This window comes from Coffea eugenioides, chromosome 8, assembly GCF_003713205.1.
Source record: "Coffea eugenioides isolate CCC68of chromosome 8, Ceug_1.0, whole genome shotgun sequence".
In the NCBI taxonomy this organism is placed as follows: Eukaryota; Viridiplantae; Streptophyta; class Magnoliopsida; order Gentianales; family Rubiaceae; genus Coffea; species Coffea eugenioides.
This window is the reverse complement of record NC_040042.1, coordinates 31,331,722-31,343,762: the sequence shown is the minus strand read 5'-3', so window position 1 is coordinate 31,343,762 and position 12,041 is coordinate 31,331,722. Positions and strand designations below refer to the sequence as shown.

Sequence of the window (12,041 nt, the reverse complement as noted above, 5' to 3'; positions counted from 1 at the left end):
CCCTTTATAATTGGACATTTTTTATTTTTACCATTGAAGGTTATATTTGACATTTTTGGAAGATAATTGTTATGACCAAAATGATTAATGATGTATTTTCTGAATGTCGCGCACCATTTTTGAAATAAAAGGAAAGGTGTTTAAACATGAGTTTTTTTATTTTGGAAAATAAAGAAAAATGGCCTAAAATGGGATGCAATGGTTTGGTCCCAAAATAATAGTCTAAAAAAGGGTTTTTAGAAAAAAAAAAAGTCGTCACTTGGTATCGTTAGATTTACTAAATTACCCAAAAAATATTTTAAAAAAATTAAAATATATAAACCCTTTTAAACGACTCCAAATCTTTGAAAACGAGAGAAAAGGGTTCGGGAGTTGTGGTTGAAGAAAGGAAAGACAAAGATTTGATCGACTCAAATCTAAAGCACCCTTTCAACCTAACCAAGGTTAATTGCGAAATTTAGTAAAAGATTTTCGTAATCCAACCTCTAAACTTATCACATTTGGATGTTTCTAGATAGATACAAACCTAAATCTAGAGGATATCGGGAGAAATGAAATGTTTCTTCAAAATTTAATTGGTACCAATCACATTAATTGTGAAACCCAAGAATAATCCCTTGAAAAAGTCACAAAATGCAAAAGATGAGATTCGAAGAAAAGAAAATTATGATATATAGATAAATATACATGACCTAAAAGAGAGGAATGCAACATAACAGATACGAAAAACTAAAATTCATGACACAATTTTCCTTCTTATAGAGGGATAATAGCGTGTTAAGACTAAAAAGTCATACTCGCCTATTTCCCATATTCGAAGGGTGACTCTTCTAATTTAGACAAGCAAATGGACTAACCTAATTTTCTAATTAGTTAAATGAAATGCAAGTTTAAATGATATGGTTTGCGTATATAGGGATAAGGGAATACTATAAGAGAACATATCATGCAAATGAAAATAAACTAAAATAGAAAAAATGCATTAGATGCAATAAATGTCACACCAAAGTATAAATCTAGCATGTAGATGGTCTAAGGGTCTAGTATTAGATTAACCCATTTCTATAAGTTCTTACTAGCGTGGACTAGTGAGAAATTGGGAAAAAAAGTCATAATTAGCATTGGACTAGTGTGGTGACATCATGAACTCATTATAAACACATAGCACATAAAGTATATAGAGCACGTAAAGTACATAATCAAAACAAATAAACACATAAAGTACATAGAGCACGTAGAGCACATAGCACATAGACATAATATTTATATGTAAAACCCTAGGAAAAGTAAATAAAACACATAAGCACATAAACACATAAGTACACAAGCACATAAAAGCTAACTATTCCATTGGGAGCCCTAACTATAATTTAAAAGGGGAAATATAAGATAATAAACCTATCAAACTTATCTATTATATTTATCTAACTAATTACAATTCTTGCAAAAATAAAACCTATCAATTACATTATCTATCTTATTATATTTCTTGCACAAGAGGATATCACCTATCTATTACAATATGGGCATTTAAATACCCTTCAAACAATCATAAGACTTAAATTAAACATATATAAAATGAATAAAAGTTTAAAATAAATAAATAAAAGAAAAACACGTAACACATACAAACATATAGGAGCGCATAAAAAGAATTTAAAGGATTATAGAGGTATCTCCCATTTAAATTAGCAGCTAAGTGAGGGGAAAGGAGAGTTGTCTATTTTTTCAAAATCAACAAACGGGAATGAAGCAATTTAATTGACAATTAATTATTAAAGATAAATAAAATTAATTTAATAAATTAACACTCCAAGCAATGCATAAAGAATCAAAAGGCCATGGGGAATCTTAATAATAAAAGCAACAAAGATTCTTAGGGACTAAAATGAGAAAATCAAAAGTTATTGGGGGGAAAATATGAATTTATTAAAAATTAGGGGCTAAAATGAAAATTCTGCCAAAATAATTTTTACTACCCAATTATTCATAATATAATCAGATTTGAACTAATCAACCACCAAAAAATGATTTTGAGCCATCGAACCAAAAACTATTTGCATTAATTTCTAAAGTTGCCAAATTGAAAATCTAAATTTAGCAAATTTATTTAAACCCCAATTATGCATAAAAAAATCAGAATTAATTCATCCAAAATATGCATAAAACATATAAATAGAGATCAAGATTTTAAAAGGAAGAAATTTATTCATTTTCATAATTTTTGGGCCATATCATAATTATTCAAATATTAAGGACCAAAAATGCAAATTTCTTATGACCTATTCGAAATCAAAACCTACTAAAATCCTACAATAGCATGGACGAACAGTATACTCTTTCTTTGCTTTTTTTTTTTTTAACAAAATTTTTTAGAAAACAAGATTCTTACACTTGATAAACATGTCCCTTACCTTTGTATAAACCCAAAAGGAAAAATGGTCAAATTTGTCCCTAAACTTTTTTTTAATGTCAATTTAATTCTTAATTTTTGTTTTCGGCCAATTTAATCCCTAAACTTATATTATGGTTTCAATTAAGGATTTTTACGGCGGCGCAACTAGAAAAATCGATCAAACTCCTTATTAACCAATTAAACATGAGTATTTTAGGAACTTTAGATATCTCCTCCTTCTATTATCAACCTCCACCGTCTGCCACCCATCTCCTCCTTCTTCTTTCACCCCACCTTTCTTTTCCCTCCCGCATTCTTCTCTTTTCCCTCCCTCTATTGTTTGTCTGTTCTTAGCCTGGTGGTTACTGACATGATAGAGGGAGGGGAAAGAGAGGTGGACTGAGAGAATGAGGAGACGGGTGGCATGCAGGCGAGGGAAAAAAACCATTCCTAGTGTTTGCCGGGTCTTAGCGAGGGAAAAAGACAAAAAGAAAAAAATCATAACAAAGTGAAACAAGTCAACTTCTTGGCTGGATCCGATGCCTAAATAGCAGGCCAGGCAATTAATTTCAAAAAATCTTGCGATAAGAAAGTCACCAGTATCACTCTCCTGGATCTGATGCTTAGTTGATTTTTCAGGCCCTTTTTCTACTAGTAAGTGGAGCAGCAGCTGCTACTTTACTTTTACTCTTATTTTTTCCCCCGTTTTTTCTTTTGGTTGGTAATATTTTCGGAGAAGTAATTGGAACTGGGAGTTTTTGGTTTTTTTTTTTTATGTTTGGGGGGGGGGGTAGTTTGTTTCGGCAGGCACACTCTGTCCCAAAACTGTACGCAAGTGTTTTGTGGCAATTTCTTCTTTTGCCAAAGTAATAAACAAAAAAAAAAAGCAGAACTCTTATTTGAGTTCTGTGTTTCCAATTAACTCGTTCATTAGATCTTTCCTTCAAATCCTATTATCTAAATGGACACATGGTTGGATTACATTTATCCATTCTTTTCCTTAATCATCATTTGTTTCCCTGTTTGATCATTCTGAGACGAGAAAAACTAGTTATTGCGATTGGATTCCTTCAAGATGGAATTTTGCTGCTTAACCAACGACTTAAGCTAACTTGATGGCAAATGGTTCCCACTTCCCACAATCCCCAATCCCCCAAAGAGAAGGTCGGTAAATGGGATTTCAAAACTTTTAATTGTTCGGTGATGAATAAAGCGTGAAGAAGTCATGCCGCAATGGATTGAATATGAACCAGGCAAATTGTTCACTAGGACCAGGCAAACACTAGGAATGGTAGGCATAATTACTGACATGATAGAGGGAGGGGAAAGAGAGGTGGGATGAAGAAGAGGAGATGGGTGGCAAGCGGTGGAGATTAATGATAGAGGGAGGAGATATCTAAAGTTCCTAAAATACCCCTATTTAATTGGTTAATAAGGAGTTTGATCGATTTTTCTGGTTGCGCCGCCGTAAAAATTCTTAATTGAAACCATAACATAAGTTTAGGGATCGAATTGGCCGAAAACAAAAATTAGGGATTAAATTGATATTAAAAAAAAGTTTAGGGACGAATTTGGCCATTTTTCCCAAATTTTTTTTAACTTTTTTCAAATTTACCCTCTCATTTAATTTTTTTCGATAACGTAAGTACCGTGCGTAGCATGGATATTCACACTCGTTTATAATTATGCAAAAACTTGTGTAGATTTGATCTACAATCTCACACGTAGACCACTTGGTCTACATTAAGCCACATCATCAATCATAATTCTTTGTCCAAATATATCATCTTCCCTCATAAAAGCTAACCATGGTTAAAATTGTTGCAACACTAAAACTCCCAAGCTCACGTTCCGGACACGGTCTCCCCATCATAGCGAAGTGCCGAATATTTATTTAATCTAGGCACCTCTGTCATCAAAACCACAACCATTTTCACAATCAAATTTTGGGATCCACGGACTATAAGCTTCTCATATTAGTCTTACAAGTTCTATTAAAATCCTTTTTTTTTTTTTTTTGCCTTCCTCTGATGATTTGACCAGCATTTAACGGCTCTGGTGACTTGTGGCAATCCAACTAGCGTGGAAACATCACTGGAAAAGCAGGAATGGAAGTTGCTTTGAAAAGTGAAAACAAACAAATTTCACCTACTCAAAAAATAATAATCATTTATACAATAATAAAGCCTTTGCAAGTAGTTAATTTGGTGTTAACTTTACGTGTTTCCAAATTTATCTTTATCTCTATTATCCATCAACTCTTATCTATACAATATATAAAGGGAGAACTTCAAAATTTACCTTTATCTCTATTATTCATTAACTCTTATCTATACAATACATAAAGAGAGAGCGTCACTGTGTGGTATAACACACAGTGTCATTCTTTAAAATTTATAATATACCCTTAATTATAAAGACAAATTTGTCTCAACAACAGACAGTTATTTGAATCAACAGATAATTATATATTCAATTGTCAACTAGCTACAACTTTCTCCTGCTAATTCGAGAATCTTCTCTACTTCTAGAATATTCGTTTCGCGTATGATTATCTACATTATAAAGAATTTGATCCATAAAATTCATAAAAAGTTTTTTAAATAGATAATTGTGATAAATATATTTTTTTTGTTAATTGCACACATGTTAGAGTGTGCGTCAAGCACTAGTAATAATAAAACCACTATTTACCTCCCTAGATCCAATCACAAAATGTCAATGACAAAATCAAGCAAACATGGTAGCTTAAAAAAATAGAAAATTAGCCCACTAAACTAACGAATTTACACAAAAAAACAAAAAATAACCAATATATATCTTGATGTAAAAAAATGAATAATAGAGCAAGGATTGATAGAGGAGGAGTTGCAGAAATGAGACAAAGAACAAAGGCAAAAGGCGGGGTTTGTCGAAATGGAAGAAGAAAAGAGAGATGATTCCTAATTGTTGTCCATGAAAAATGTGTTTGGGGAAATCAATGGATTTGGTTATGTGTGGGCAAAAAAATAGGAGGTATAGGAACTGTTTTGTTGGCGAGGGGAAGACGGAAGAGATGAGAGGCAGCAGAGTGAGAGGGTTCATGAAGGGAGAGCTCACTTAAACAGGAAATGAAGGCCTTGTTCGATGAAAAAGTCAGATCTGAACTTTTGATACACTATAGAAATTTTGGCGATGACGGAAGACAAGAGGAATACTCTTTAATTCTGATTGGAGTTTACCGTTCAGAATAGACTTTACCATTTTGAATGGATCAAAATTTGGTGAATTCTTTAGAGGGCGAAAAACCTCAGCGGCCACTAAACTATTGTCCGGATCATGTTTTGGCCATCGAACTATTTTTCGTCAATAATTGGTCATTAAACAACTTAATCAGTAAACCGCAGACCATTTCGTCAGTAATTGCTCTTAATTTCTGAAATTAGCATTACACGTGACAAAGCGCAGGGGCAATTTTGTCCAGCAATTTACTGACCGTTTATTTACATAAACCCATCAACTGAAAAGAAAAAAAGAAGTACAAGCCAATTAAACTAACTTTCATTCTCAAAATTGTTGTAACTAATCTGGGAGCTCAAGCTTAGGGTTTTGAAGATCGAAGAGAAGGGAAAATCGTGGTGAATCTATGGATTGGATCATCAGGAGAAGAGACGTCGACATTGATCCATATGAAATTTACATTAAGTTTTTTTTTTGTGAAAAATCATGTAAATGAACTGAAATTATAGTTTAACCTAAATGTAATAGGTGTACTACTCAAGTTTGTCTCTGACATCGAAGGTGCTTACTTGTGGGTTGTGAATATGTAGCAGTATTATGGGGTTTAAATGTTAGGGTTTTCATCCAACTGTTAGTTGTAAAAGTGGCAAATTTTGAACTATATTACATCAACAAGTGTTTTTTTCAGCCTTGTTTTTTCAAATGAAGTGATTCCTTTTTTTCCCATTTCATTGCAGTGCCTAATTCTAAACTATTCAGTATTAGAATGTTTCACTGTGGTAGATTTAGTGGGCATCAGTATAAAACATATGTTGGTGGTGAAATAGATTATGTTGATGTGTGTAATGCGGAGAGAATGTCTGTCCATGAGATAAATGCCATGGTTGAGGAATTAGGACATCATGGTTCAATGCTCTACTATTACTTGGAACCTGGGAGTGATTTGAACAAGGGATTAAGAGAGTTACAAGGAGATGCAAATATAAATGTAATGTTCAAATGGGTGTATGAGCACAAACTGATAGATGTTTACTGTGACCATAGGTCAATACATGAAATTCTTGAAATCCAGTCAAATTCCCCACTGTTAGGTAGTAAAAAAAACAGGGGTTGTAATTGAAGAAATTGATGGACATGGTAGTGTAGTTGTAGATGAACATGGCAATGGAGTTGTAGAACTTGATCAATAATTGGTCGTTAGAAAAAATCTTTTTGGTAGCTCTTTTATTAGTACAAATATAACTGCCCCTGAACCAACAATGGGAGGTGCAAGTAGAGGTGAAGGTGTAAGAGTAAGTGTTGTCATTGAGGGAGAAGCTAGTGGGACTGGTGTAAAGAGTGGGAGTATGGGAGATAAAACTGATGTGAATGCAAGGGAAGTTGAAGAAGATGATAAAGATGACAGCAGCTCGAAAGGGGAGCATTTCACTGATGACGAAGAGTTTTGCAAAGATGGTCAGATGCTTGGGAGTGAGAAACTGTGATTCCCCCACTTCTCCCTAAGGCGAACCAAAGGGTATCCGCGGGACGCCTGCCCAACTCTCGCCAGAACTCAAGCAAACACCATTCAAGCTTATAGCGGTGCTAGAAATCAACAACCAGAAAAGATAAATACAATTAGTACGGAAGCGTTCAAGCTTAACGAAATATAACAATCATCCAATCCTTACATCGAGTTTTCATAATACAGCCCAAAAATATACAATATCCCAAAAGTCTAGACAAAAGAGTTGGAACCCTATTACATGAGTACACAAAAGAGAAATTCCTCTGAATCTAACTCCAAGCACAAATCCTGTTAAGGAAAACAAATCTACAGGGTGAGCAAAACGCTCGTGAGGCCAAGAACACACATACAGGCACGTAGTTCAAGTAACACCCCCAAATTAATCAATTTACAATAATAACCATTCAATAAAGAGCACTTTACTGAAAAATAAACAGAAACAATTCAAGGATATGGGAGCTCTCAAGAGCTATTTTCCACTTGCACGATCATGAACATCCACGCGTTGACACTCCGTCAACCGGGTAGGTTTAATCCGTAGAAACATCACATACACTTCCCCTTCTCAACCTTACATACCACACCGGGCCCGCAATACATTTATGAGGTGATACTTCAGCGAGTATGCCAAGCAAGACCTCTCAATAGGTCGAGCTTATAAAATCTCATGGTTCACTGAGGAGCTCGACCAAGCCCCTACTGGCTCGAGTCCAAGGCTAGCCAATATGAGAGTTTGGACGTCCCCCACTTTTACACTTTTGTATCGAGGAGGTTCACTCCAATGACTTATGCAATCACAGCATAAATAATCACTTAAGCACTTCACATATATTCACTTAAGCAATTACTTAAACAAGTAAGCACTTCACTTCACTAACTCAAGTTCACTTCGTTTAAATGAGGACGAGTGCGATAAAGTACACACTCGACTCAAAGGTTTAAAAGTCCAAATTTATATAACACTTATCAATTTGCAGATATTTCACATAATTCACACACTTGACACTCACCAATATAAGCAATGAGGAAGAAATGTCCCTCGGAGCTTTAGGTGTTCACTGTGGGATCCACTTGAAAGTCCTCGTGTGCGCCTGATCAAATAATAGTGAATTATCATTCACACATCCCAATTATCAAGGAAGATCGTGCACGAGTACAATCTAGGGGAAATTTCATGATAATGAACCTCAATTACTCGTAAATCGAGGTTCAAGTGGAGTTTCTTAAAGTATAAGAGCAATCGAGTCTTTTGTCTTGGAAATCAAGCATAAACGTTCAAGTACTATCGAAGGAATAAGGAGTACTTGAAAAAAAACTTCATTTCCTTGAAGTGCGGAAAATTTCAGTTTTTGATATGATATTTTGAAAAAATCGTATATCACATTTCACATGTCGAAAATTGGAAAACTTGGTACCGTTGGAAACTTCTTCCAAGGTACTAAAAGTTCCTACAATGCACTTTTCTAAGATTTCAAAAGGAAAACATTCAAAAATGAGGCCAAAGTCGCTGTTTTGGTTTATAAGGCAGATTTAGGTTGGTTTTTGGCCAACTTTGAAATTTCGGCAAAATTCACTTGATTGGAACTAGCCTTTGAAATTTGGAACTCTACTAGAGTTGCAATCCAAGTTTACAACAAAATAAGAGGAACGAGAAACGGAATTTTGAGCACTAAGATACGGCAACTCAAAGTTACCAAAATTTCCTTGTGAAATAAGGATTTTCCAAACTCGAGTCATTAATTTTGGTAATTTATTTGAGCCATGAAACGGCCTCGGAATAACACCATAATTAGGAGTATAATACTACCATATAAGGGTTGTCCCTCTACCAAATTTCATGGAGAAATAACTTCGGAAAGGTAGTCAACCAAACAACCAAAGTTTCGAAAAATCCTAAGGCAAAACTGCCTTGAGCTTTTTGTTTTCCATTCCAAACATTTGGCCAAGGAAAATCCTTCAAACATGGTTCATTTGTGTAGGATAAGCCTAAGGAACATTCATGGTACATTTGGTAAGTGTTTTAAATCCAAGAAATTCAATTGGCAAGTCCACACCAAGTCTAGCATCAATTCTGTCCAAAATTTAGGGTTTTCAAGAACAGGGCAGGTTTCGTATTTTGATCACAAATCACTCAATTCAACTCAAAATTAAGCATGGTTGGTGGCGTTGGAAAATACATTCATAAAACTATAATTTCACAGAAGAAATCGTTTTGAAATTCAGCTCACAACTAGCTCAAATTCGAGCCTCAATTTGTAACTTCTGAACTTCGTTCCAGGAAAATAGAGAAACATGACAGTCATCTTTAAACTGTTGGTACGGGGTACTCGGGTGGAATTAGGGGTTGCATTTTATACCGTTGGAAATTTGGGAATGTCTAGTTTCAAATGCCACTGACGGCACTTGATTTCAACATCGAAGCACAGAGTTATGGCCGAAACAAGAAGGCTGTCTGAGCATTACGGGAAAATTTTTCCAGGTTTGCTAGCTTCGTGAGATTAATCCATTTGACCAACCAAACCTCAATATTTTTCGATGAAACTTTATACACCATCAAAATTTCGCATAAAGAGGCACGATCATAACAGGGGCAGAATTGGAAAATTTTCATCCATGCACTCTTTGAAGTTTATACTAGCTATGCACTATTAATCTACTAATTTGAGCACTAAATCAACATTAAATCCATCATCAAACATCATATCAGCCATCAACCCAAGAGTGGGAGATCATAGAGCCCACATTCAAAATTTTCTATCAATTTAAAGCTGCCCATGAGAATCCAAGAGCTCATGAGTGTAATCTATCTTCCATAAATCAAGAATTAAGTGGTTGATCATTACTTACGTTTGTTGATGAGCTAAGCAGAAATTTCGGTCCTTCCCATGGCCAAGAAAATCGTGGTTTGCAGCTCTCATTTGTAGCTTAATGTGATCTCTAAGTATTAAGTTAAGTGTAGTTCAATTTTAGTTGAATTTGGTGAAGGTTTGTGCAAGATTTGGAGATGAAAAATTGAGAAACTTTGAATTGTTTTTGCAGCTGATGGTTCGACCAAAGTGAGAGGGAAAGAGAGAGTGTGAAGTGCTGAAATAAAGCTTCTAAAGTAAGCTTAAATGTGTGGCCACAATTCACCCGAAAGTCAACTCTCTCTTGCGCGTGTACGGGCGCATTTTGGACTCGATTCCTTTCTAGTTTATTTCACTAGTGCACTAAACCTCCAATACACTTATTTCATATGAATATTATTCACTCTTAATTGTCCCAAAATAATGGTGTAAAGTCCCTCAATTAATCGCGCGCGTGAAAACGCGTATTTCCAATTCAAGCGCGATAAAGCGAAATTTCTAAAAAATTCTTATAATGATAATACTAATAACTATCACTTAAGTATTTAAACATAAAATACCTATCTTAAGTCCATTATACGAGTCTCCAATTTTCCCAACTTATGGTATTTCCAAATCAGCTAAAATCCCAAATCGCGTATTCACTATTTTCACTAAATGAGCTTTCAAAAATTAAATTTTTAAACGAGTTATTTTAAAAATATAACGAAGCTATAAATCCATGTAATTAGGTCTAAAGAGATTAGAAAATAATAATCAGAGTAAATGGGCAATTAAATATTTAAATAAACTCGAAATGGAATTTTAAAATAATAAAAATTTTGTGAGACATCACATCCTCTCCCCCTTAAGAAAATTTCGTCCTCGAAATTTACCTTGATTGATGAATAGGTCTGGATACTTTTCTCGAATTGCTTTCTCGACTTCCCAAGTCGCTTCCTCTAGACCGTGGTTCCTCCAAAGAACTTTCACCAACGGTATCTGTTTATTTCTCAATTCTTTCACCTTCCTATCCAAAAGTTTCACCGGTTTCTCCTCATAGGTCAGGGTTTCATCAATTTCAATACCCTCCGGTTGCAAAATGTGAGAAGGGTCTGGATGATACTTCTTAAGTATAGATACATGAAACACATTATGAATTCGGGATAAACTTGGCGACAACTCCAACTTGTATGCCACATTCCCCACACGTTGGATAATCTTATAAGGTTCTACATACCTCGGTTGTAACCTCTTTCCTTTCCCAGACATCAAGCTCGCTTTCAGCGGTGTGATTTTAAGAAACACTAAATCTCCAATCGAAAATTTCAAATCCTTCCTCCGATTATCTGCATAGCTCTTCTGACGACTTTGCGCGGTTTGAATCCTTTGACGTACCAATTTTACCTTCTCATTCGCTTTCTCAATCCAGGGCACTGTGATCGGGTTTAAGATCTTCCGTTCACCTACTTCATCCTAACAGATTGGAGACCTACATTTACGACCATAAAGCGCTTCATACGGAGCCATTTGTATAGAGGAGTGAAAACTATTATTATAGGCAAATTCCACCAGAGTCAAAAACTTACTCCAACTTTCCCCAAAATCCAAAACACAAGTCCTCAACATAACCTCAAGAGTTTGGATTGTCCTCTCAGATTGTCCATCGGTCTGAGAATGATAAGTGGTACTGAAATTTAATTTAGTCCCTAACACCTCTTGCATCTTTTGCCAAAACCTTGATACGAATCTCGGGTCTCTATCAGACACGATACTCACAGGAATTCCATGTAACCTGATGATTTCATCCATGTACAACTTAGCTAGATTCTCCAATGGGTACTTCATATTAATCGGCAGAAAATGAGCCGATTTGGTCAGTCTATCTACTATTACCCAAATAGTATCATGGCCCCTTTGTGTCCTAGGTAAACCCGATACAAAATCCATGGTAATATTTTCTCATTTTCATTCAGGTATCTCTAGGGGTTGCAAAAATCCCGATGGTTTCTGATGTTCGGCCTTAACCTGTTGACAAACTAAGTAAGTCTGAACAAAATGGGCAATTTCTCTCTTCATATTCTCCCACCAATAC

General features: G+C 35.1%; 1 protein-coding gene across 1 annotated transcript; it reads right to left on the bottom strand.

Annotated features, from left to right (window-relative positions):
• Positions 1-9,878: 9,878 nt before the first annotated feature.
• On the bottom strand, positions 9,879-11,794 carry LOC113780533. The gene is made up of 3 exons (XM_027326329.1): positions 11,726-11,794; positions 10,843-11,422; positions 9,879-9,889 (listed from the first exon to the last, which is right to left on the bottom strand). The coding sequence occupies exons 1-3, from the start codon at positions 11,792-11,794 to the stop codon at positions 9,879-9,881; spliced, it is 660 nt and encodes a 219-aa protein (XP_027182130.1).
• Positions 11,795-12,041: the final 247 nt, after the last annotated feature.